This window comes from Chlamydotis macqueenii, chromosome 4 (genome assembly GCF_036417535.1).
Source record: "Chlamydotis macqueenii isolate bChlMac1 chromosome 4, bChlMac1.mat, whole genome shotgun sequence".
In the NCBI taxonomy this organism is placed as follows: Eukaryota; Metazoa; Chordata; class Aves; order Otidiformes; family Otididae; genus Chlamydotis; species Chlamydotis macqueenii.
In genome coordinates this window covers 13110148-13136824 of record NC_141559.1, presented here as the reverse complement: position 1 = coordinate 13136824, position 26677 = coordinate 13110148, and the positions used below count along the sequence as shown (strand labels likewise).

Below are 26677 nucleotides of genomic sequence, written 5' to 3'. Positions count from 1 at the left end.
TCAAACAACTGGGTCCAGGTAAGTCCACTAACTTTTAAGTCTATGTTTTGACAAGACCTGAGCATATACTGTTCCCTTCTCATACTGTGGTTTTAAGGGAAAGGAAAAGGGAGTTAGTGGGTCAAAAGGGAGCTGCATTTTGTTCCAACTAGTCCCTTAATGCAGCTTAGTGCACAGTGCAGGGTTCTTATTTACAACTGCTTTAGAAGAAGGGTATAGAAAAGAGATGACCACATTTGCAAACCAGCAAAACTTTTAGAACAAGTTACTAGATTTTGAGTACAGACTTTATATTTGACAGGTTAAATCCATTCTAAGAATGGTTATGGTTCAGTTCTGTGTTAGTAGCGGGGGGAAGGAAAAAACCCATCATCTCAATTTCTTCACTCCTCACTGATTCCCTGCCTCTGAATGGTCACATAAAGCTTACCCCAGGCACTACTTCCATGAAGTATGCCAATCTTAGCACTCACCATTTGGGTTAAATAACCTGCAGCTTCTTAGAGAGGTTTCATAACCTATCACAAGCTCTTCTATGATTGCCACCTACACATGCAAGACAAGAAAAAAAAAAAAAATCTGTGGGCAAGATGGTATTTTACTTTAACTTGAACTATTTGGAGTTAGCCAAACTGATTATTTTTGGTAACAGAATTCTGCAATATCCTGAATTACAACATGTAGGAGAACGCACTCCATCTCATGGCTCTTTTTAACAAATTAAGACCAAGTCTCTCTCAGTTAACACTTATGCAGCTTATCATTAAGTAAATCTTAAGTGTTTTACATCTACCAACTTGGCACAAGGCTCTAGATGCTTGTACTTGCCTTCTTCTAGATATAGTAGGCCATAATATACAACAGTGCAGATGGAGCGAGCACTGAAGAAAATTTTTTCTTCACCTCTAACACATCACAGCTATGACACAGATCATGTAAAAAGTGGGAGAAAAACCTACCTTCTCCTTGTCTTTATATAATGACCTCAAAGTATTGAAGACTGGTGGGCAACCTTTGCTGAAATTCATCCTTAGAAACTTGTCCAGACATTCCTTAAACTTTTCACCTTGAGAGGAAAAAGACCTGTTGATTTTGTTTTACCACACATTACTTGTCAATTGCACACTGTTTATGTTGTTAAAACATTAGTATCTAAGAAACACCAGCATTGATCACTATCTGCTCAGTAAAAATGCACTTACCCGACAAAAAATTTAATGGTAATCTTCTTGGAACTAGTCCTCTTGGGTACTTAGTCCAGGCCTCTTCATAGATCTTTAGCCTCTCCATCATATTAGCTGCAACAGAATTTTACAGTTTACTTATTCCTTCTTTTTTTGGCAAGGATGGAAGAGGGGGAGGGGAGTGATTTATATCTGGTTAAGAAAAGAGTCAGAATATACAGCAACTAATGGCTCTATACTTCCTAAAGAACACCAATTTCCATTTTATTCTCTTTAAAACTGCTGCACTAAATGATCTCGGGTATTCAGCATCTGTAAATTTCTCTTCCAGCACTGGAAGACTAACTGCTTATCTCTCATCTTAAAAAGAGTTCCTGTCTTATCGCTGTGCTAAAATCCCGAACAAAGAAAACCATTCAGCAGAATCATGCCCAGTTTTCCAAAACCGTTATTACCTACAACATAAAGTAACAGAGACAGTAAAAGAAAAATTCTAAATCAAAACTGTCTTCTAAAAAGTAATTCTCTTCTTTCAACCACACACAAAGATTACTGTATTTTTTGTTGTTTTGGTTTTAGATAAGTCACAGTAACAAAAATACAATAAATACTTCCAGCCTTTCTTAAAAAAAATATTATGACAATACTTACACACTGACTAAAAAGCAAAACTTAAATGGGGATGTTTTTAAACAATAGTTTTATCATTTGAAGTAATAAAAGGTTTTGATAAATATATAAATTCAAAACGTGCAGGAACAGCTTATTTACTACAACATATCAAATCATTACCTGGTTTAAGTGCCTTTTCTAGGCCTTTGTAGTAGGCCCAGTTTTCAGGATTTCTTTCTTGCAGTCCTTTGTAGACCTCAACCGCTTCTTCAAGTCTGCCAAGCTGAAGCATGAGTTCTCCTGTGTGAAATCCAAGAAGTTTTAAATTAAGGTAACAAGATACTGAAGCAGTGTAATGTTAATCACTCTACAGCAAAAGATTAGATAATCCTTAACTCCATGTAGATTCTCACTTCTTAGAAAAAATTATCACAGTGGCATCACAAACTAGCTGGCAGATATGCTTTTACTTTGACAATAGGTGCAATTACAATAAGGTTCTACAACTCAGCCAGTAACTCTTGAAACTCACTTCAAAATTTAATGTTAAAAGCAAGATGCACATAGTTTTTTTCTCACTTACTGAAGTGACTGGTTACTTTAAGCGCAGTTTTTACTACAGAAGGCAATTAAAAGCAGTACACGGTATTTCATGTATATAGCATCTTGAATACCAAATTGAAATTGCAGAGCTGCAAATAAAAGAATGGTTCTTCAGTCTGGTATTTCATAAAACTAACTTCAATATTTTAAATCAAGCTGTTGATCTGATTAATGAATTTTCAAGATTCTGGAAGCAAGTTTCCTTTTAATTACACTTCATTACAAGATACAATTGTTAAAAGTAAAGTCTAGATCTAACAACTGTAGAGAGCATCTTTGCTGATGCTACAGTTGGAACAAAAGTCAATTTCCCATTTCACAATGGGAAACCACATTTTACAAAGCTTTGCTATTGGCAAGTGTTAGGCACTAAATGATTACACACCAGACATGATATAGTGTCATTCTAGATCAAGGTAAGATTTTCTCATCCAGTTTCAAGAGGAAAATGCGAGTCAGCATTACCTCTCTTCTTCCCTATGTCATGCAACCAACACAATTTTGTCAAGAGATGCTGCTTTCCACAGATAGGATAACTTGAAGACTACATGCAGTATCTAATGCCAGAGAAAACATCAATAGTTCACTTGCTGAAAATGACAGAATCTGGAAAACAAACCTGAATTCTCTGAGGTGAAAGCTACAATTTTTATCTAATGGTTGCAAATGTCAATACTATTTTCAGTGTTTCTCAGTTGTACTTCATCCACCACGGCTTTTGCATACACACTTAAAATTTGTAGACAACACTCATTTATCAGTAGGCTTTTCTGCAGCATGCACAGCATCTAAGCTAGACATACCAACACAATAGCAGCTGTGCCCAAAAAAATTAATCAGTTGTACCCTACTGAAAGCGCACAGACTGCAAAGAGTATTTGCATGTATTTTTCTGGTAACTAGAAGGTTTTTGTGTTGTGTTCTGTTGTGGGGTTTTTGGTTCGGTTTTTTTTGTGGGTTTTTTTTTTTGGTGAAGTCTTATTTGAAAATCCTATTTCAGTACCAGCCTCGGACCTTCATCAAAACCAAAAAAATACTACATTGCTCTGTTATAATATTATACACTAGAATGATAGTAATACAATAACAGAAGCCTACGTTGGGTTGCCCAGCTAAAAGGTCTATTTCCATACACTGTAAAAGTGACCAAGTATAATAAAAACCCTTCTACTTTGCCAAAGATGACTCTGCCCTTTCTGCCTGCCTCCCTGTCAGGACCACTACCAAAGCTATAACAGCACAGGTCTGGGTACTCTGCCCAAACAGAACCTCAGGATGTCAATTCAAGACTTTGTCCGAAACACTCATCAGCTCACGTTTCAGAACAGTATCTCTGTACTCTACTGATGTCTTATCAGCCTGGAAGAAGAGTATGAGAGGCACCAAATAGCTGCAAGACAAGCAGTTCTTCACCACAGCAGAATTAAATAAACTAATCTAAAACCAAATCAAAGATGAAGTTCCAAAAGATGGGAAAAAGCTGACAGTACAGGCATTCCATTGTATACTAAGTGTTTAAATGTACCTTCAAAAAGTAATTACCTTTTGTTTCTTCAACAGCCAGTTTATCACAAATCTGCTTTTCGTAGGTACAAAGATGCTCCAAGGCTTCTTTATAAAGTCCTGCCTCCCGGAGAACTTGATTTTGATAAAGCAGCAGTTCGCTGTACTCATAGTCCACTTTATCGGGTGACGTCTACATAGGAAAGCAAGACACATGAGAAAGTTCAGTCTTCTAGAATGGATTTGTGATTTATTTCATTTGATTAAAGAAACTGCATAAGGTTTTCACATCATGAAATGAAGCAGTGTTTTATTTTTGGCTTCAGCAGCAATCCATACAGGAATTTCATGTTTTCCTCTTACCTGCTGTGTCTTCCTAAATTCCTCTAAGATTTTTGCTGCCATTTCATAATCCTCCAGTAGATGATACGCAATAGCATAACCAATCCATGAGGCTCGCTGTGCAGGTCGGAGTTGGAGCAACAGGTATCTTGTTTCCTGTAAAAAAGTAGCTACTAATTTTCCTGACCTTATTCTGATGCTCTATAGAATCCATTATGCAATACTTTGTCTTCAGTATCTAATATTTAAAGAATGCCACTGAAAATCAGTTTTCTATATACAAACGTATTTTTTTAACCAAAAGAAAGAATAAACTTTAAAACACTACAATGTTCTTGACTGAATGAAAAAAAAAAAAAAACCACCCCAAACCAAATCCACAAAATAACATACCACATCCAATTGAATACTGATGAGTCAGACTAACTTTGCTAACGTATGACACACGTGTTTTTCCTGTCTTACTGCTTACGGACAGAATGCAACTAAGGACACTTCGGTTTGAATTGCAGGAACATTTACTATATACTGATGTTTCAAATTCACCTTGAAATACATATGTATTAAATCATTACAAGTGTTGTTAAGCAAAATAGGTCATGGAAGTGCATCCCTATTCTTTGCCAAGAAGATAATTACAGCTAGGAGATGCAATAGATTTGGCTTGGTATCGTGCTGTTTTAATCTGAGGGAAAAGTTGTACTTGCTTTGTTACTGGAAAATGCCTTTCAGGGATCTGTAATTTAAAATAAAGTTAAAAAGTTACTACCTACTGAAAAAGCCCAGTCAGAAGTAGGGGTTAACAAAGAAGTAAAACTAGTTACAGCAGTTTGATTAGAATCAGGATCACCTTATAAAGTAGGAGAGGGTGGAAGTTGAAGAGAAGGGAAAAAAACCTCACAATCTTATTTCCAGTTTTGAGAGCAAATTCAGAGTCTTTAGAAATTAGCATATGAACAGTCATGAACACTAGCTTCTAAACAGGCTAACATTTAATGCTTAATGCATTCTATAAACATGTGTTATTCACATGTTTAGTGATTATGCATTTGTATTCACATTTATCCAGAGGCCAAGAAAACATACACTTGCAAATTAATGTTGGCACCTATGCTAAGTTTTGGCTATCTTGTCTCAGCAAGAGGGGAGTCAAATTTCTAAGTTACTAATATGAAAAAACCCAGTGATTAAGAAATGTCCTAACTCAGCAATAAGTTCACTGAGGACCTACGTTAACTGATGGTTCCACACGACTCCAAGAACAAAACTTGTTCTTGGCATACTAACATTACCCTAATTTGAAAATGAAATAATCCATGAAGAGAACAACTATAATGTGTTTTAACAACCACTACTTCAAAGGTGCAAAGAAAACCCGAGAAGATGAAAACCTGACACAAAATATTATCCAAGGTCTCTTGGGTAAAAATATCAAAGATTTTTTTTTTTTTTTTTTTCCAGAGAAAAGGAAATACCTTGTTACATCAGTGTACTTCAGCTGAAAACCAGACAAGTTTCCAGGCACAACAATGTAATTTAGGAGGAAATAAGGGGTTTTTAAAATATTAATTAATTAATGTTTGAATTGTAAATACTTAGAGTGACCATTGCCATCTTTCCCTAGATGGCACAGTAAGAAACAAATAAATCTCCTATAGTCACTGTTCTGTTTGATCTTAAGTGAGCCATACACTGATCATGGGCAGCAACTACAACTCAGCCTGAACCACATAAACATCTCTGCAATAGGCATAGTAAACAGAAGCTGCTCCTTTTTAAGAAATAAAGATATTGGCAAGCTTGACATCAGATTGCAATTCAAGAAGACAGAAAAAAAATCTAACTACATTAGGAGTAGCAGTCGTAGAGAAGACAATACAAAGCTTGTATTCTTCTTCATGGAAGTATCACAGCAGCGACACTACCATGTCGTAATGGCTGGTTAGCATGAATCATCTCACAAATACAGACAACTGATGCAAGGCAACAAGTGACTGAGTGCTGCGGTAACAGGCAGAAAGAGGGTTCCAGTTTAAATTACCAAACTGCAATCAGCTTTACTACAAAATAAACAGAGGAAAAGAAGATAGTAATCTAAACATTTTGAGTCTTAAATCAAGAAAGAGGAAGAATATTCAAGAGTTTTGATCCCAAATCCTACAGCTCACAGGAAATGTAAGGAAATATTTGGAACCAAAGAAGCTGTCACTTCCAAGAAGCTTCCCAGGTTGGCTGGGAAGCAAAAGATGATGTTTCACACAGCATACTGTTTGCTTTGTATCGTTACTCACTGCCAAGGGAAAACTGGTGGCCACTGATTTAAAGGAGGAGGGATATATGGTAAAAAGTTATTAAAAAATAAACTCCCTTGCCTGAATAGCAGTCATCTTCTGAACACACTGCCTCTTACCTGCAGGAATGCTTCAAAGAAAACTACGAAGACTGGGGATTATCTACAGCTGGATCAATACAGCATTAAAAAAAAAAAAAAGAGCAAACAATTCTGCACTGAGTTGAAAAAGAATTATTTAATATGCCACTTTACAGAAATTGCTCAGTAGCATGTCTGCTTTTACTTTCATGAAGTATTGAGCACCATATAGTTTTAACAGTCTGGATCTAACTTTGTATCTTTTTTTAAGTGTCATTACACAATTTGCCACCTTTGCTGCAGTTCCCTAGAAGCTGATAGTAAATGCAGTGTGTATACTTACCCTGTAACCTTCAAGATCTCTCATTTGAATCTGTAGCAGAGAAAGATCTCTCAAGATTTGAAGATTGTCTTTGTCCCATTTCAGTGCATTTCTATAGCATTTTATAGCTTCGTCATACTTCTTGTCTGACCTCTGAAGAAGGCCATAAACATGCCAACCTGGAAAACTCTGTTAAGGATTCTGCTGAATTTGGGCAGGGAGAAAACAGATCTAACATGGCAGTGACAGAATAGTTGGTAAAAAGCTCTTAAGCCATTTTATAAACAGACAGTAACATTATTACGATCATTACAATCCTTTTCCTCAGCTGTAAAAAGAAACTGCTTTGCCAGTTATACGTACAGGATGCACATAATATGCTATAAACGGTACTTTTTCGCATACTAGGGGAGGAAACCAAGTAATAGGATCTCTGAAAAGACTAGCAGGCTGACTTGAACACATTTGTAAGTAAGGGCTTGTATTAGACAACTGAAGTGCTTGCACTTGCTGCATTCTAAGTATATGACAAGTCCTTATCAATGTAATGGCAACTACTACTGTTTTTAAAGCAAATCACATGCTCAAATGCCTGGTTCAGCCCACCACAAGTTTAGAGTTGCAGCTTAAGGATAAAAACACCCCAACAATGCAAGCCAGAATAATATTTGAGATAACTTTGACTGCAAGGATTGCTGCAAAGGATCTGCCCTTTGGACAGCTTAGACAAAACATTCTTAGGTATTGGAAACAAAATTTAAAGTTCTGAACTTCCAGTTTGAAGTCTAATGGTACTGTTTTTTGTTACAATCAGGTAGTTGTAGAAATGAAGTTACAAAAAAAAAAAAAGCTTTTCCATTCATAACCAAAAGCCCTATTTAAAAAAGGATACAGACATGACTTTTCAAGTCATTCCTTAGGCCTCTACGCACAAGTTCATAAGCTTCCTCTTTCTTCCCTAGACAGTTTAATGTTAGTCCTTTCATTGCCAAGGTTTCTTAAAAAAAGAAGATTAAATAAGTATCAGTTATTAATTATCATAGGTTTTTAAGCTTAATGCAAATTTAGACTCAGCAGCATCAAGATTTTGCATTCTTTTTTCACATGGAAAACTACACTGGTAGATTATTCACTTGAGTATATCATACATGACCATAAACTGCATGCATTACTTCCACCAAAAAGTGAAGCAGTGTTTTACTTCAAAAGCACTAAAAACTCTACAAACATTTCAAAAAGAGGAGGTTTTTTTTTTACTACAAAGCAGCATTATAAGTACTCAAGTATTTATTCACAGCACTGAGACTTCCACACATTCATCCATGCCAAACTAGTTGGCAAAGAAAAAAGCCACCTTTCTGGACAGTGGAAAACTCTCAACTCAATATTAAGAATTGATTGAAAATACAGAAAGGGGCACAAACATCACCTTATTCTTCTACAGACTATTCCTTCAGAAGAAGTAGCAGACCACAGAGCTGACAGACATACAGTGCTGAACAATACTCAATCTCTTCCTTTTGTCTTTCACTTCTACATGAGTGAATAACTATTTCCCCAGGAAAGTGATTTAAGCAATACTTGTATTAAGAAACCTGCACCATGCTATAGTGAATATTAGACTTGCGGCATAAAGAATGCCAAGCTATGACTACTAACTACTGGTAAGACCAGTCTTTAAAAATTACAAACCTTACCGACAATAACGTCTTAACATGGTGCAGGTTTCTGGATGCTCCTACTGCTTTATGGGCAAACAGTTAACAACAAAATGCTATAAATATTTATAAAACTTACAAATTATTACTCTCCTGAAGTACAGGGAAAAAAAAGAGCATGTATCATTTGAGAACTTACCTCCATGTTCTGCAAACTTCGGGTTAGAAAGGATCTGTTTACAGAACTTCAGCCCATTTCTATACTGCTTATGTTCATAACACCTCTGTTGAAGAAGAATAGAGTAAATTTATTAAAAAAATTTAGAGTGAAAGTATTTCTGCACCCCTGAAATTGAGCATCAGTGCAGGTAGGCCTTCTAAAAAATGTACTAATATTTTAATGAACCATGTTGAATGAGCTTCCTGTGATTAAAAGTTCTTTCTGTGATGAGAAAAAAAATAGCATATGTTAGTAAGAACAAGAATTTAAATGTATAACTGAAGACACATTATCATACAGCAATTTCTCAGATAAGATACCACAGGAAGCATAAGTGCCTACAGAGATACAACTTCCCTTCAAGATAAAAGCGCACCTTATGTCATCACGTATCTTGGTAAGCATTCAACTTACTTTGCCTCAATTACCTTTCACAGAAACACCACGAGACAACCTCCAACAATCATACAGGCAGGAAAGAAAACGAAATCATTGGAATTTGGTTGTGTTGTCCCTGAAAGTAACGTCTTATGATCAATTTGAATACTACATATATCTCACATACACACAAACTTTGAAAACTGGTATATACTAACATTATCTTGCTACACTGGAAATTAAAACATTCCTCTACAGTTTTACTAAATCCAACTCGAACAATTTGCTTGTGTATGAGTCTCATTTCATTATGCAAGGCGACTGCCATGCAAAATGGCACACGGCAGGAACTTTTAAAACCAGTTTTAGTATTTTACTTCTGTCAATCCACTCCCTGTGCTAATCTTTAAATAGAAGCCAAAGGAGGAAGAAGTAATGTTATAAACACCAATTCATACACTTTAAGTCACTTAAGCAAAAGCTAAGAATTTCTTAGCTTTCATTTTACTGTAATACCAATGCCTCGACCAGAGTATAAAAGAAACAGACGTTGCTTGAGCACAGACCCAAATCCTATAGTAACTAGGAAGTTATTCATACCAGGATCTCACTGACTCTAGTTGACCAGTTGTAGCGGAAGGATGGGCGACAGGAGTGTAAAGCTGGGTAACAGCTGACCAGCTGAGAGTTTTCAAGTCACCCTAAGTTGTTTTTCAGGATTCCACCTTTCCTCCATCTGCTCCAAACAAACTATGCAAGAGCATTCATAAGCATGTATGGACATAATTTGTCCTCTAAGCACTCTGATAAAAAGAAAAAGTTAGGAGAGGCAGACCCAACAGGTCCTCCCATCAAGCAGAAAGTTCTAAAAATAAACTTTAAAAAAAATTCCCGAATGTTATGGAAATGCTTAAAAAAAAATAAATTAGGTGTATCTCTGCTTTATGTTGCTTTTGCCTCAAGAAAGGTGCCGTTTAGTGTCCAGTTTTCTCTTCCAAAGCACAGATGGAAACACCAACAACAAACTTAAAAGGTATAAAAAAAATGGGTATATGACTAAGTGGCTGTATTGAAAGCCACACAGCTGAAACATCAAAGCTGAAGACCAAAAGGCATCACAAACCAAGGATCTTGCTCCCCCTAACCTGTTTTCGTCCTTTGGAGGAAGGAAATCATGGGACAGAAACGAGGAGGAAGAGGAGAAGATGCTCAGAGAGAGCAAGATGGTCTCAAAGAGGAACATATCAAGAAAAGAATGATAGAATGGTTTGGATTGAAGGGATCTTCAAAGGTCATCTAGCACAATGCCTTTGCGATGGGCAGGGACATCTTTCACTACACCAGGCTGCTCAAATCCCTGTCCAACCTTGACTTTGAACACTTCCAAGAGACAACTTCCTCTATGACCAAAGACAGAAAAAGTTAGCAGAGCAACCACCTAGCAAAGCAAGATTAAGTGTTAGGTAAGAGGAATCTGTATAGGCAGCATCTTTTTTCTTTTATTATTAAACTTGACTGGTTATTATTTACACCTTTTAGACATTACCTGCTTTCAAGTAGCTGGCTGAGTCACTTTAATCAGCCACTGCTGAGAGCTGACAGAGAGCTTACAGGTGACAACACAACATGATCAAGGCTTCCTTTTTTTTTTAAATTGAAATCATCAGTTATAAAAGTTACCGCCCAGGTAAAGTTACTCCTCCCTGAAAGTAGAATCATCATTTGCTCCCACCTAGGTAGGTGTGAAAGCAGCAAAACCTGTCACAAAAGTGGTGCAGCCAACAGGAACTTAAGAACACATCTCCAGTGTAATTAAGGCACTGTCAGAAGCAGAAGGGGTACTTTAGGGTTTTGCAATTTGCCTGTAAGTACAGCTGCTCAGATGCTGGCTATGAACACGGTATCTCATCTCTAAACAGTTCCATTTTTACATACTCTAACAACCCATCTTTTACCTTGAAGTTTAAGGAAAGTCAGCCAAGATGCTATGTGTGTTAGAGACAGGATATATTTGTATGTACATTTTTCTCAGAGTGATACAGAACACACGACGCAAGGTACTTTAGAACACAGTAAACTCACTGAGAATTGTAAAAATTCTTTCTTTAGGCTGTAGAGAGGAAAAATTTACGAGTGGTGTGTATCCACTTATATCTAGGGAAAGGTTCCATCAACCCAGAGAACACTGGGCAGGACCAATAAATTATCACAAACTGATCGTGTACTTGTATCACCTGAAGGACCAAATGAAGAACTAGCCATAGCTGGGTATATCCCCCAAAGAAGTACCATAGTTCTCCATTTGCAGGTGTTTCTAGATCAAGACAAGTTTGATTAATTTACTATATACAATTTTTCGAACCTTTCAGGTTAATAGTTTGAGCCTATTTCATTCTGTTAATGGAAACATTTAAAATTGTATCATTTTATAAGTTTCCTTATTTTAAGTACATGTTCTATGTACAAATTGTATGTTTTCAACAGTGGAAGGAAGGGAACAAATGAAATTGAGCTTATGTTTCGTCCTTCTTCAGAAACAGATTGTTTCATCACTGAGACTCCACTACTTGAAGCCATGCATCTACTTATCTCCTTCTCTGAAGAGGTTATGGAGAAACAAGCTTAAAGGTGCAAATGAGAGAAAGGAAGTTGGCAATACAGCATATGCCACCATGGCTGGTATTAACCTTGGTGAATCTGTGGCTTGAAGCAACAGAAAAATGAGAGAAAAATCTTTTAAGAAAAAATAGGTAGTAAACATTGAAAAGGGGAAAGGAATAACAAAAAGATAACACAAAGAAAGATCAGCAGGAGTAATACACAGCCTGGTAGAGAAAATCCTTAAGGGAGTCAGTGTTTTCTAAGTAAGAGGAGAAAAAAGAATGTGTAATTAAAAAAAAATTTAAAAATGACAGAAGCAGGAAGGGTGCTATCTCAAGTATTCTTGGGATAGAAAGATACAGGCTTGCTGGAAGCAGAAATGGGTCTTCATCTGGGTACTTTGCTTCCTCCCAGATGGAAAACTTGTAGTAGCCATTCCTAGGCCCCTGACCCTTACACTTTGGGACAGCTGTTCTGCAGAAGTAACATATTTCTCTGTTCCACCTGCTGCTAAAAGACCACAGTTGCCTCTTCTAAGCTAAACTCCTGCACATGTACACTTCCAAAGCCAGAAGTCAGAGCCTGCTTGTGATGCTTGACAGCTGCAGCTTGTGACATCATGCAATGAGAAAACATAAAACTTAAACTTCTAAAAAGTAAGGTTAAGACTAATGCTTTAAAAGAAAAGAATCTGACTCTCCATCACTGAATCTCTGTTATACATTGTTGCTCTTCAAAGCCTTTCCTTTAATAAGTTACCAGATGTTTTAAGATACCTAACAAGCTCTTCTGTACATGCTGCGGCCAGAATTACAGCCTTCCCCAAACACATCAAGATTATTTTTATACCCTTTAGCTCATTTTCTATATTTAGAGCAAGGAAATAGCACCCGCTTTAATACAATTCTAGAAAGAACTAATGAGGCAGACAGTATGACTCCTTCAAAATCATGCAAGACCATAGCAGGTAGGAGAGAATTTGCATTTGCATCGCTTTCCCACTACCAAGTATTTATTCAGTGGATTTGAATGCATGGTGATTACAAGACAGAGACCAACAGTGAAATTATAAGGAAGAGAGTTCGCTCATATTCTCTAGAATCCCAGGTCTGAGGTGGAGGGAGGGCTCATGCTCTGGTATTTGGATCCCTGAACTGGATTAAGGCACCTGTGCAGAATTGGTCTTCGATGAGCTGGTGTCTTACACATACACATGGCTCAGCATGCCACCAGTGAAGGAATTCCTCTGCATTTCTTCTTTGATGGCCGCCACAACGAAAGGTGAAAAGACTTCACTATTTACAGCTTACCTACCTCCAGACAGCTAGCTGCTAGATGGAATTCGTTCCCTCCTCAACCCAGTTTTCCAGTTTTGAATCTTCCCTCTCCAGAGTATTTACTTTCTAAACCTTTTTATCAAATCTACCACTAGCAAGTAAGACTGACAGATTCTTAAGCAACTGCTCCGGTGACCCACAAGGCTATACACAAGGGCCATGCTACTGATCATAGCTGCACTCTTAAGGGCTGCTACCAATAGCACAGAGATTACTTTTATCCAAAATTAGTTCAGCTTTTCTTTATATAGTGTATAAATAAATACATTTTCACAAGTGCATTTTAGAGCGGTAAGTCTGAAATGTACAGAAGTAAGCTCTTTAATTGTTTGCTATCTGTAAGCAGGCAGCACATTTTACCTCTGAGATATTCCTTCCCTCTCAAAATAGATATTTTTAATGGTCAGGTATCTAAGTTTTCAACTAAAAAGCAAGGAGAATAGTCAAGCACAGCATTTTGACATGCTGGTATCTCAGCATCAAATACACAGCACATGCCAGACCAGATTCTGCATTACACATGAAATATTTCGCACATATTCACTCCCATAAGTGCAAATCCTCTTTGTCACAAAGCAGTTTTCATGTCCTGCAAACATTTAATAACTAAATAATTTAACAGCTATCCCAACTTAAGTTTGCTGTTTTTAAGACATTTCACAATCACTACACCGCAGCTTAAAGTGTCCCGTGTGTTCAGTAACACCAATAGTTAACAGCAGCTCTAACTCAGTATAGCGCCAGGAGTTGCCATCAGTTGTACTAGAAGCTTCATAGCACAGTGAATCCATGCTGCCACCAGATGTGGCTCAACCCAAGCAAAGAATCACCCAGATCAACACACAGGAAGCACAAAACCACCTTTCTAGCAGGGGCCCTTGAGAAGATGCATATGTCCAACCTAGCTCATTCAAGAGTGTTTTAGAACGACTTTGCAGTAGTAAAAAGTCTCGTAAGAGTCCACCTGGATTGGATTTTGCACCCGATTTAACAGGTGAGAAGCAAACCCAAAAGCATCTCATGAGCAAACTGAAGATAGTCATAGAACAACGTAAAGTAGAAGCCACCTTTTGTCTTCTTACCTAGAAGCATGCAAAACTAGATGTTCTTCCTCAATAATAAGTACCAAAGCAAAGAAGGTACCGTTTGCTCCCCAAGCTCACTAATGGAAGCACTGGGGTGTTATTGACTGCTTTCTTTTTGTTCTTACTTAGACCAGCATGGGTGGTTATAAGAAACAGTGGGGTGAGAGTAAAAAGGATACAGCAAACTCAAGCTTGTGGGACAGGATCACATTCCCAATTGTTATGCCCTTTGAACTGGAGCAGTTACAAAACAATACTGTGCAATTTCTATTAAAAACAACAGAATTTTGAAAAAAGAAACCAGTATGAAGAACTTATAGCTATTTGTTTTCTAAGATTACGTATTTTCCCAGGTCACACTTTTAGCTCCAACTTAACATCATTCTTTTTAAACTCCAGTATCTGCAAATTAATTGGATTAAAATGAATGCAAACTCAAGTATTTAAAACCAAACAAACAAAAAACCACACCAAAACCCAACCAAACAAAAAAATAAACAAAAACCACCACCAAATACCCTACAGGAAAATCACTTCTCACTGATGGCAACTCTGCTAAAGTAAGCATCCTAATTTAGTCAATGCTATGACAGACTAGTCAAAGAATATGATTTTCTTCACTGAATGAGTACCAAAATTGGTATTTAATTCAGCCCCAAGAGAAGGTGGAGATGCAAGCTTAACTTCTCATCACTAGTCCACTGTACTCAGCCTCTCATCCCCAGCAGGTGACATAGCCTGCATCACCATAATAGGCAATATATTGCAGTCTATTCCCCGTTATATACCAGAGTTACCAGATAGGACAACTGAACGACACATGGGCACAGGTAAGTTTTTTTTACTTGCATCTGAAAGTCCCCAAGAGAAAGTATGATGAAGAACAGGCTGTTCTGCCAGAACAATACAGGGATTCGACACTCTGCTATCCTCTTTCCTGAGGGTTTGTGAGGCTTGAACAGAACCAAGGTGGACAAATCCTTTCAACTACAGCAATGTGCTGCTTAAGGGACTCCGCAGTTTCTCCTAGTAGCAGTCGTGAACACGTACACTCGTGGCATCAAATAGCAACGTTGGCAACTACCATGCCGCAAGACCTTTGGCAGCAGGAAGCGTTAGCGTACTTGGCCTTAGCGTTAGCTGAGGTGTGCACTTACAATGCATGATATGCACGTCTGCCACTCAGATGCTATCTATTCCTTCTAGCACAGTTCAAATGCAGCAACTTAAAAGCTAGTAAGACCAGGCACTGTGCAGCTCAAGGCTGTTTTCCAGCACAGTTACTCTCCCTACAGCTAGACTAGATCAGGTCAAGTCACTAAGGTGCACTAATTCAAGCTAAATGTAGTAAAGAAGATTCTAAAAGCTGGAAGCATTAGGAGCAACTACTCACCATGAATTAGTAGGTCTTTTGAGCGCTAACCATATTGAACAGCTCAACCTCTCTAGGCAAAAGCTTCCACCACACCAATTCAGTTTCACGACAAATAAAAGACATGTAAACCCAAAGACTGAAAAAAGCCACACAAACCTTACATATACGTTAATGCTGAAAAACTCTGGGGCAAACTTGCATAATATTTTGCTGTTAAATCAAAACCAACCATCCTCTTCCACTGCTCTGCAGTGTTAATGAATGCAACTGTTCTGTGTAAGAAACAGCTTCAGCAGTTGCCTAGTTTAAGGGACTAAGAAACCCTCCTCCTGCACAGCTTGCCTTACTTTTTGGAAGTGACCGACACCTTAATAAATAGTACTGCTTCGCAGAACATAATCATAGCAACAGAACAAGTTGAAACTGAAATTACTTAGGAAGAAGATAAGAAATATGTGTACCTTTTCATTTAATATTGAGGCAGGAAAAAAAAAATCTACGCTATGTCTATGCTTTTGAATTGGCCTCATTCCTGCATTTGACAAAATCCAGCTGGAAACAGCTGCTGACAAATAGTACAGCTCTTCCAGAAGTAAAACTAGAAATTCTCACTCACTGAAGCAAGACTCTTGCTGAAAAATCCATTATTCAACATCAGGTCTGCTGGCCACTACTTGCTTGCTTTAATCTCTCCTTCTTAGGGAAAATTACCATGAATTTAGCCATGTCAACTAAGATCAGCTGACTTCTGTCCTTTACCCTGGAACTCCTATGTTCAGGCTTCACCTCTGAATTTAGCATGAAACTGGCTCTACCTCACAAAAGATCCAGAATGCATAGGATATATTTGCTTTTTAACAATCATCTGAAACAACTAAGTAAACAAAATAAAATTCCAAGATACGGCATAAAAAGGGCTAAACAACCCCACACAATAGGTTGTTCTGCTCTAACACAGACATTCCATTTCAGCTGCATCTTGCAACACAGCCCAAGACGTGGTGAGGCTACCAACATTTTCTATCCACGTATTATGTCCAGAGTACTCTTCACCCTTCGCTGAGGTACGTGAGATGTTGTCTTGTAGCACTGAGCCACTGCAAAATAGTTAAATGTGGCTAGTAAGATAAGCAAGGTTGTTCTTCAACACTACTAGGTTTGCTAACTTGATTGTGTGGTATCACAGAAGCAAATGGAAATCCTTGTAACAAGTCTCGTTGACCTCAATTTTAAAGGCAGCAATGAATAATTGTTCATTTTCTCTAAATCCCCTATCAGCAAAATCAGAAGAGACGTAACTTCTTATCACCACTCCTGTTGCATTGACACAGTGCTGCTGTGGACAAGAGATTTAAACTTGAGATGCCCAGAAAGTGGAATCAGCAAAAACTCATCAGGAAAACCTTTGAAAAGCAGGAATAAACATAACTTGACTAAATTCTATGGGGAAAAAAAAAAAGGGTTAGTGCCATATAAGCTGGATTTAAAGTCCATTGCCCCAAGTAAGATTAGTTTCAGATCACTACAAAAACCACTTTGGGTTCAGCTAAGAGTATTTATAGCCATAACAACCTAAGACTGCCTATGATCTTACAACCATGAATAAATTAGGATGCATTTCTATTTCTTAGTCTTTTATTTTCATAACTGAAACAGGTAAGGGACAAAATTACGCTGCTCCTCAGAAATTTACAGCAGGGAATCCTGTTCCTACAATTTCTGACAGCCCCAGTGACAACAAATAGCCTAACTTGGTGAACAGGCTTTAGTAAGAGAAGTATCGCACAAGCGATTCCTTAACAGTATCCTAGACTCTCAAACAGTAATTAATTTCTTTAGCAAGTTTGAAGAATATTTCTGAAAAACAAGAATATTGACTCTGCTTAAAGCAGCAGGTCTGTTGTTTACTTCCTTTCCAATGTTTCAACCAAGACACAATTTTTCCTACTACTTTTGGCAAAGCCAAGCGGGGTCTTTTGGCAAAGGCAAAACAAGCAATGGACATCTCAACAATCAAGATATTGGAAAAGTCTTGGTAACAATTCCATGTTTCAGATGAGATAGTATGCAGTGAAACTCCAGTGGTGAAGCTACTTGATTACTGTACAGTCATGCAAATGCAACAATGACTGCATACAAAATGTGCTAATTTATTTGGTTGCTCATAAAAGTGACATTCAGGAAATCAATCTTTAATCTTGAATCAAGATCCTTTAAGAGGAGATTTCAAAGTCTGACACCTCAGCAACCTTAAAGTCAGCACCTGAACTGTGAGACAGAACATTATTTTTAAAGGATTAAAGCATAATTGAAGGAGAAGCACAAGCCTATCTAGTTTGAAAGCAGAGGGACAGGGAGCAGATTCCAGAATGACGAAACAGGAAGATGGCCCAGCAGGAGGGACCTGGCATGTTTACAGCAGAGCCACTGAAGAGACATGTTCAACAGGCTTTTTTATCATTACGAAGTTCCTGTGTCTTTTAGTAGGACACTTGTCAAAGCCAGCATGGAAAGGGAGAAGATCAGCTCAAAGATAATACCCCCAAGCACAGAAGCATTACCATAGAAATGACCAACGGAAGGTGAACTTCAAACCTCCCTCTCTTGCAGCAGACGCTGTGGTTATCACATAAGGTAACTGACACAAAGATGAAAGATGTATAGCTCTCCAGACATCACAAACACCACAGATAATCACTGGTCCTGAACAAACTGAGAAACTCCTGATCTGCATACAACGTAACACACACAAGCCCCGACCAGCACGGCATCTTGTTTCTTCAGTATGCTACTTCCACAGCATGTACTAGAGTTATAAATCAGTATAGTAAAACTATATAAAAGAGGCCTCAACACACTTAGGTCCTCACTTGAATTGTTTGCTTGCGTCATAAAATACAACGATGTTTCACTTCTTAAATACTTGGATTATTTTTCTCCCTGCTCAAACCATATTCAACTAGAGGCTAAGCCCACCAGCTATAGTGAGAAGTTCTGGCAGAGTAAGATGTTGCAAACACCTTACTCTGACAGAACTTCACGACTCCAAGAATTTTACCTTCTGCTGCTTAAAGGAACTGAAAAACTCTTCCTCATAATACATGGCACCTCCAATAGCTTTGTATTTAATATTTCTGCAATACATTTTTAACATATTTAACTTCTACATCCAAACAGAAGTTAATTGAATATTGTCTTTGGGATTTGTGAAATAAAACTGAACATATTTGATGAGCCGTATCTGATCAGATACAGTGGCTGCATACTTTGGCAAAATGCCAGGAACGTTCATCAGTTATACTTAATAAAAACATCAGCCAATCCTACTTCCTACAACTACTAGTTTTATATTTGCTAGTAAGAAGGTGGGGAAAATGGAATAATCTGCTTTTTTTTTTTTTTTTTTACTACTTTATAGTGCACCCAGCCTTCTGGGAACAAAAAAGTCAACTTCTCCATTCCCATTCTCCACTCCTGTGTTTGCTATTTTACTCTTTCCTCTGCCTCCACCTGAGTTCTTCCTGAGTAATCTCTGGACTGCCTAGAGATAACATGCGTCCAAAAGAATGACATGGACTCAATTCATTTTAAACATTCAAATGGATCAAAAATAAAAGTGGAAAAATTGAGAGATTCACTTTTCTTCTAAATTCCACAGAATCTTTGAGCAGAAGAACAGGAATATCTACCTGCAGGCTTAACAGCAGTTAAAACTGTAAGAACAATATAAGCTAGAAACTTTATTTTTAATGGAAGTGCAAACTTAAGCAGAATGGTGATCAATAATCCTGTGGGGTTTTTTTTTTTTTAATTCCAACTAATCATGCAGATCCCTCTTCCTTTGTTCTACAGGGACACTACCCTGTAAAATTCCTTTCAAATGGGAAAATGTTTCTATAAGAACCTCCACATACCTGTAAAGTGACTAGAAGAGGTTAGTCTAGTTAGTGTGTTGCAACACACAAAGGCAAAGTGCACACTGTTCTGAACTCAGAATTTGTCAGTAAAGTGGAAACGCTGGCTTGAAAGCAAATCCCTACGCAAAATAAATACACTGATCATGTAAGATGTTTACTACAAAACAAACAAAACCATAAACTCCGAAAGCTAATTATTGCCTTTCGCTATGGAAAGATGGTGTAGTCTTTGCAAGACCTTAATGTTTGTGCTACAGGTATACTCCTTAAAAAAATCGCAAAGAAATTAGGCCTCCGGAATTTAAAACACAAACAAAATCAGTTTGCTTTCTTTCGTTTTATGCTTCACTTCCAAAAATAGAAGGCTGTTACCTATCTAACTCCTGTGTTTACTACCTCAATGAAAATCAGAATGAATTATTTTATATTTCTGTAAACAGCCTGTGTACTAGTAATTATCTATTTGCAGGGTAATACATCCTTTCAATTCCACTCGGGCTGGTTCCCACAGCATCTGCTGCAAAAACATCTCATCCAGGCATGCTCATCAGAACAACTCTGTGGTCTGGCAGGACCAGGAGACAGCATGTGCCAGGGCCAGACAATCAGACCACCTTGTTAGCTGCCCGAGGGTTCAGAGGTCCTGTTGGGGAACCAGCTGCCCAGGCAGACTCAAGCTCCTCTTGCTGCTGCTCAGCCACCCGTGAGTCAAAGGAAGAGGCGGCAGAGGATATGGCATAATGAAGGGTTACAGTCTCCTGAACAGAAGGCGTAGACCTAGGAGAGGCTACAGGAAGAGAGAGGTGGAGTGAAGGAACAGGATTAGGAAAGTAATGTTCCTTTGGACTTGCACCGATAAATGGGATTTCCTAAAAGACATTTCACTAATTCAAGTCAAACACGTAATCAAAACTTCACAAAGTAGGGTCATTATCTATAACAAGGCAGACAAGTAGTTCATTAGGTAATTTTTCAGTGTGATGAAAACCAGCTTCAAGCCTTTTCTATTCACCATGTGTTACAAAGGCACTTAATCATAGGGCAGCCTTAGTAGTAGACTACACATCACAGGCTCATCTCTGCAAGATACAGGAAAACCTCAAAATGCCAGAGTAACTTTTAGTCTACCCAGCACCTGAAACTCTTTTTATTTTTATTAAAGTTTTCAGTTTAAAAAAAGGACAAAATTAAAATTGCTTCAGTCTACAGAGATCTGCTTGGACTGGAGCACATCTTTCTCTTCTGACTTGAACCAAATCACACAGCTTCATCTGACTCACATGCACTGAGCCCGCATTTTCTCCAAAGAAACTCTTATTCTTCCCTTGCTCCTGCCCTCCACACAAATACTCAGCCAGCCATGCACCAAGCCCAGGAAAAAAAAAAAAAATCCAAAACCAAACAAAAAACCAAACCCGTCAATTTTAAACGCAGTCAGCCTCCTTGATTCAGTTTGTCTTGTAACCACACAAGCCATCCTCAATGCAAAGGAAGATGAGTGAGTGAGCAACAAGGCTACTACTTTCCCAGCTCCAAACACATAAAAAAAATCACAAACTGAGAACAAGGCCACACCAGCTCCCACGCAGGACTGAATTTTTCAAAGTAAAAATAAGCTTTACAGTTCATTGTAACCACTCTTTAACCCTAACTGAAGCTGAATGTTTCCTGATGAGATGCCTGCACATAGGCATTTCTAGTTCTGCAGATTTATTTCACTTTCACTAAATATTTTGAAAAAAGTATGACAGAAGACTACACACATCACCCCCCCACACTTAAGTGGCAGAAGTTTACAGAGTCATAAAAGTGCTGTTACTCCAAGAGGACTGCAGTAACTCATCTTCTGACCTCTGGAAGGATCCAAAATAGTAGTGTAAGGCTCTTTGAAAGAAGATGTAACTTTTGTTTTAAAAAACCTGACTTTTTTGAGAGAAAACAATATCGTGCTTGACCCAATAACAGAATCTTCTAAATAAATCCACTGAAGTTGCTCCCTAACGTAATTCTGTCACTTTCAATTCACCCCAAGTCCTTAGAAACACAAGGTTCCTGCATCACCGCATGAAAGTTGAAACAAGTTCCTTAAGATGTAACTGAATTGTGCATGTTTTGCTGATATTTAGACTGCATGCTATCTTAATCTCATTCTAAAAACCAAGTTTATTGCCTAAATTCCACTGCAGTTTCTTTCGTCCTACTGCTGGCTGCCATTCACAAAAATCAATGCCAAACTTTAACAAGAGTTAGCTGCAAGTTAAACTTCGGAGAGACTTCAAAACCTTCACCCTTCTGCACTTCCTCCTTTGAAAGCCATCTTCCCCATCGATCAACAAATCTGGTTACTGTCTACGGCAAAAAAATCAGAGTTATCAAAAAAAAAAGATAAAAAAGAAAAGCAAGGCAGGGCAGTTCAGCAGTGCAGCTGCAGACAGCAAGCCGATGAATGTGGCGGCCGCGGGGGTATTTTCAAGGAATGCCTCGCCGCGGCCAGACCCTCGGGCCTGGGCACGGCCCCGCAGCTCTGTCCGGCGGCGGGCACCGGCCGGGGCGGGCGAGCGGGGAGAGATGGCTGATCCCCTCGTCCCGGCGCTCCTCCGGCCCCGCGGGGCCGCGCCCGGGCGGGACGGAGCGCGGGTGACAGGCGCCCCTCGGCCCGGCCTGCCCCGACAGGAAGGAACCGGCGGCCGGGACGCCGCAAGGGCCGGGGCGGCGGCGCAGGGGCCCGCGGGACGGTGCCGGGGCTCCGCTTCCCGCCAGCCCGGGGAACGAACCGGAGCAGGGCCCGTCGCGGCCGAGCCCGGGCCTCCCGCCCCGCCACTCACCAGGATGCGCTTGAAGAGCGCGTTCTCCTTGGGCGGCAGGCTCACCGACGGCATCCTCCCCGCCGCTGGCTCCGGCGCCACCGCCGAGGGGCTCCGGGGAGGTGGGTAGGCGGGCGGGCTGCCTCCCGTCCCCGCTGCTCGGTCGCCGCTACCGGGAGCCTCCCCGCCGGAGTCTGGCTACGACCACCGCCGCCTCTCCACCCCAACCCCCCCCCTGCCCGCCCTCAAACCGTCGCGCTCTCGCCGGCCGCGGGCCCGGGCCCTTCCCGGCCGCCGTCTGCGCGCCGGGCTGCCCCCGCGCCGCGCCGAGCCCCGGGCGGCGGCTCACGTGGTAACTGAGCAGGCCGGAGAGAGGCGCCGCCAAAATGGCCACCGCCGTCGGCTTCCCCAGCCGGGTCACGGCGGCCTCCGCGCATGCGCCGCGACCCCGCGCTGGCCACGCCCCCCAGCCAGGTGTGCCGGGCTGGGCCGGGCTGGGCTGGGCCGGGCTGGGCTGGGCTGGGCTGGGCTGGGCTGGGCTGGGGCGGGGCTCCCCGGGCCCGCCCGCTGAGTCAGGGCCCGGCCCCGCAGGGAGAAGCCGGCCTGTGTCGGGCGAGGGAGAGCGCCCGCTGGCGGCGCCCGGGGAGCGCGGGTACCGGCGAGCGGCGGGCAGGAGGCCCCGCCCCCTGAGGGCGGAGCCGGGCCCAGATGACAAGATGGCGGCGGCGCTAAGGGCAGGGGAGTGGTTGCGGCTGGCGGCGGGGACGCCGGGCCTCGGTGAGCGGCGGCGGCGGAGGAGGAGGAGGAGGAGGAGCAGCAGCAGTAGCAGCAGCAGCAGCTGTGGGGTCTCGCTCGCTGTGATTTGGGGTGATGGGGAGCCCACTTTGGTTTTAGGGGAGAGGCTGGGGGCGTCGTCCCCGTTAGCTGGGGTGCGAAGTAGATGCTGCTTCGCGCCGTTCCTCGCCGGGGCTGTGGTGTGGGCCCTCTGCTGGGGGATGCCCTCGGAGGGGCGGGTGGGGAAGGCTTGGGAATGGGAGCGGGAGCTTTCTGCAGGGAACGGTGAGAGGCGGCGCAAGCAAATAGATGCCGTACTGTCTGGGATTTTTTGGCAGGGGAAAGGGGAGAAAGTGCGCTGCAGTGAGCAGGCCCCCAGCCTGTCCCTCGGATCAGAGGGTGTGTGCTGCAGTATATCTGCAAGTGGGTGAGCTGTAACGATGTTACGGGGGCCGTTTATACACAATAATTGAAATTGTTTGGGGGTTTTGTTGTTGTGGTTTGTTTGGGTATTTTTCGCCTGATGTAGGAGTGTCTGTAGTTGAGTTGGTAGTCTAAACCCAATGAACTTAAATGCACTTGTAATCTTCTGCCTTTTTAGCTTTTACTCGATCTGCATTTGTTGCAAGAAGACCTAATTATGACCAACCAAACTGGTTAGGAGTTGGCTTGGCCTTTAGCACCAGTGCTGCCTTGTGGGTTCTTGTAAGTGTTTTCTTTTGGTTTTGTTGAACTTAATTATTCCCAAACTATAGTGATCTGAAGGCAGTGACTGCCACCTAGTTTATTGATTGGGGTAATGGATGGTCACAGCAGTATCAAGATTGATGTGTGGTATGTTGATTAGTTATGCTTTCTCAAATCTGTTTTGCACTTTTCTTTATAAAAATGAACAACATATTAAGCTTGTCTCTGTTGCAAACAGCCATAACAGAAGAATTAATTCTTCAAGCCTGTTAGTTTAAGGCTTTAGCATTACTTTCCCTAATGGATCTTAAAAAAAAAAAAAAAAAACCAAAAAACCTAGGGATGTGCCTAAACAATATTGTGTTTTTCAGACTACTAATGCGTTTGCTTCTCATTTTTCACCTGTAGTCAATTAAGACCCCACACACACCTTTTCCTGAGCAAAATGCAGATGTAAGATGTTCCTTATTTCAGAGCACTCACAGACTTGACATTGATAAAGCAAGCAGGGTGTAGTAGCTCTCACAAAGAAATATGCAGGATAAGCAGTACTCCTGTGATGACAACACTTTTCAGGGTGGAGTGGCTGCCTGTTGGGATTTTCCCCATTTTTGGGGTGTTTGTGGATTGGATGACAATAGGAATCTCTCCCCGCAATTAGCCAGTAGAAAATGTTTGAGAAAGGTATGAAAAAAAATGCCTCCCTGGGCAAGATAATTTGCTCTGTATGGTGCCGGTTACGTATTGGTTTGCATTCCAATAATTGGAATTTTATATTTTGTAGAAGTACTTGTGTTCTCTGGTACCAGCTGTGCATTGTGTAGCTGTTTATCATATACTGGTGTTTTATAGCTTTTCAAGCAGCATAAAGATGATGTAATGGAATATGAAAGAAGAAAAGAAGAGAGAGAGCGCAAGTGTACAGGATGTTCCTAGTAAGTATTTACGCAGAGATGCTTTTGATGTAGCTGAACACAAGTTCTGCAGATCTTTGACTTCTATTAGCAATCAAGATATTGGACTGACTTGTCTTCTTCCCTTGTTATTTTCCTTAATACTTTACATCTTGGCTTTTGCTATTCTTCTAACTTGTTCCCAGTTTTAAAGCGATAAAGTGACTGATTTATGTTTTCATATGTTCATTTGTGTGCATATTCACTGCCAGCTTTCTTGGACATGCAAACTTTTGGAAAATAACACCTCTCTTATAGTGTCTGTAATAAATTCAGGCTGCAAAGAGAATACCTTACAAGTGCTTTAGTGGCAAGGAGATCAAGGTCACTAAAAATAGATTATCTTTGATTTTCTTTCTTTCTTTTTTTTTTTTTTTTTTAGATTTTAACAGGTCTACAGTGGGAAACATTTTTCTGTTTCACTTGTATATTACACATAAGAATGATGTCAAGTCAATGCCCATAGGCTTGCAGTATAGTGCAGATTTTATGTGATCGTTGTCCTTTTCAATGTAAAAAAAAAAAAAAACCAAAACATAATAGTGTTTCTAAAAATTCTATTGGGGATTATGGCCTCAGAGCAATCAATATCCCACCTGAAAGAGTTGCCTAAACCAGGTATAGGAAAAACTTGCAGGGCTGTGGTTAATCTTCCCATAGATATTCCTCTCCAGCTAAAAATACAGTATGTGGCAAGGTGTTTGTAATCATACTCATTGTATCTGTTTTCCTTGTTGCTGAGACTGTTTTTTCTCTTTTTCTTAGGTTGACGGTATACTTGGTAAGGAGTAACATGATCACCAGTTGACCTACAAATAAATGCGCACAACAGAAGTATCTAAATACTTGTATGTTCATACATTTCATGTGCAGAATTGTGAAATAAATTACAAAGTCTGGAAGAAACTCATGAAGATTTTTCTTGCTGTTTATATTTCATTCTACTGGTCTTGAAATTGTATTATGTGGCATTTCTGTTTCATAGTTTATCAGTGTTATTTTCAAAACTTTCTTTATTTGGAAAGGTGTATTACAGAGTTAGACATTAGTTCAGGAAATGTTCCAGAAGTTAAATGTACTATGGCCCTGCCATCATTTTCATTGCTAAATAAGCGATAAGCAAATATAAGAATGGGATTTCTGAGAAACATAATAAAACTAATCCGTACAACTGCTGCAATGTGCATTTGCTACTTCACACATCAAAGCAGCAGCTTTCAACTCAGTCTTGCCCAGGCAGGCTTTCAGAGCTTGGCCTAGTGACTTAGAGATTCTGTAACTAAAGTTACACATCTGTTTTGCAGCTTGATCTAGTTCCTGTAGTGCTGCTGTTCTTCAGTCCTTTGTGGTCTGGATTGATTTCCCCCCTGGAGCAGAAATTAAGCTTTGTCAGAGACAACAAAAACAGAGACGGCCAACCTTTAAATTCTGTGGAGGTCTTTATTTTTTCCTTGCCAGGAAGTTTGTTTTGCTTTTGCTACTGCAAATATACTGAAAATATATTCTCTATTTTCAGAACATGAGGACAAAAGCTTGGTCTTGAATTTTGGAGACTAAGTGACCTGCAGCTCGTTAGTCTGTCCCTAGTACCTAGGTTCTCCTGGGCACAGCTTCTTTTCTAGCGTACAGCTCTCTGGTACTGGTCATAGATGGAGCTGTACCCTGGTGTTCCCCAGGGATCTGTTTCTTGGAAGTACAGTAGTTGGCAGCTGAGGGGATAGTGCCAGTTCTGTGGTGTTTGTTCAGGCAGGAGAAGGGGGAGTGTGTGTAGTGCTTTGCCCAGGGCTCGTGTGTGTCTTATGGAGGAGAGGCTGGCCTTGTCCTTTCTGCTTTTTTTTTTTTTTTTTTGAGTTGTTTGCTGTCTGAACAGTGCCCACAGCCTCAGTGGTGGCAGTGCACAGCTAATGTCGGTCTCTGCTGTGAGTGTGCTGCCTTCTGAATGCTTACGCTG

The 26677-nt window shown here is 40.2% G+C and overlaps 2 protein-coding genes across 4 annotated transcripts in view; one reads left to right on the top strand and one right to left on the bottom strand.

Annotated features, from left to right (window-relative positions):
* The window catches only part of NAA15 (N-alpha-acetyltransferase 15, NatA auxiliary subunit), a 38900-nt gene extending 16403 nt beyond the window's left edge, over positions 1 to 22497 (bottom strand). For both annotated transcript variants that reach the window (XM_086746383.1, XM_086746384.1), the window contains exons 1-10: positions 22334 to 22497; positions 8795 to 8879; positions 7830 to 7934; positions 6959 to 7116; positions 4266 to 4400; positions 3942 to 4095; positions 1977 to 2096; positions 1203 to 1298; positions 960 to 1066; positions 474 to 546 (exon numbers count right to left, since the gene is read on the bottom strand). In XM_086746383.1, coding sequence (XP_086602509.1) covers positions 474 to 546; positions 960 to 1066; positions 1203 to 1298; positions 1977 to 2096; positions 3942 to 4095; positions 4266 to 4400; positions 6959 to 7116; positions 7830 to 7934; positions 8795 to 8879; positions 22334 to 22387 — 1087 coding nt within the window. In that variant the 5' untranslated portion in view covers positions 22388 to 22497. The remainder of the gene's footprint in view (positions 1 to 473; positions 547 to 959; positions 1067 to 1202; positions 1299 to 1976; positions 2097 to 3941; positions 4096 to 4265; positions 4401 to 6958; positions 7117 to 7829; positions 7935 to 8794; positions 8880 to 22333) is intronic.
* A 435-nt stretch (positions 22498 to 22932) lies between these two features.
* Positions 22933 to 25636, top strand: NDUFC1 (NADH:ubiquinone oxidoreductase subunit C1). 2 transcript variants are annotated; one of them, XM_086747111.1, is made up of 4 exons: positions 22934 to 23089; positions 23688 to 23791; positions 24626 to 24708; positions 25492 to 25636. In XM_086747111.1, coding segments are annotated over exons 1-4 (249 nt in total). In that variant the 5' UTR covers positions 22934 to 23028; the 3' UTR covers positions 25493 to 25636. The 2 variants fall into 2 exon arrangements, with proteins under 2 accessions (XP_086603238.1, XP_086603237.1); XM_086747112.1 differs by lacking the exon at positions 25492 to 25636 and having other exon boundaries at positions 22933 to 23089; positions 24626 to 24709.
* Positions 25637 to 26677: the final 1041 nt, after the last annotated feature.

Coding starts and splice junctions, on each gene's coding strand:
- NDUFC1 (XM_086747111.1), top strand. CDS start 23,029: ATGGCGGCGGCGCTAAGGGCAGGGGAGTGGTTGCGGCTGGCGGCGGGG. Junction 23,090..23,687: donor GGCGGGGACGCCGGGCCTCG/GTGAGCGGCGGC, acceptor CTGCCTTTTTAG/CTTTTACTCGATCTGCATTT. Junction 23,792..24,625: donor GTGCTGCCTTGTGGGTTCTT/GTAAGTGTTTTC, acceptor GGTGTTTTATAG/CTTTTCAAGCAGCATAAAGA.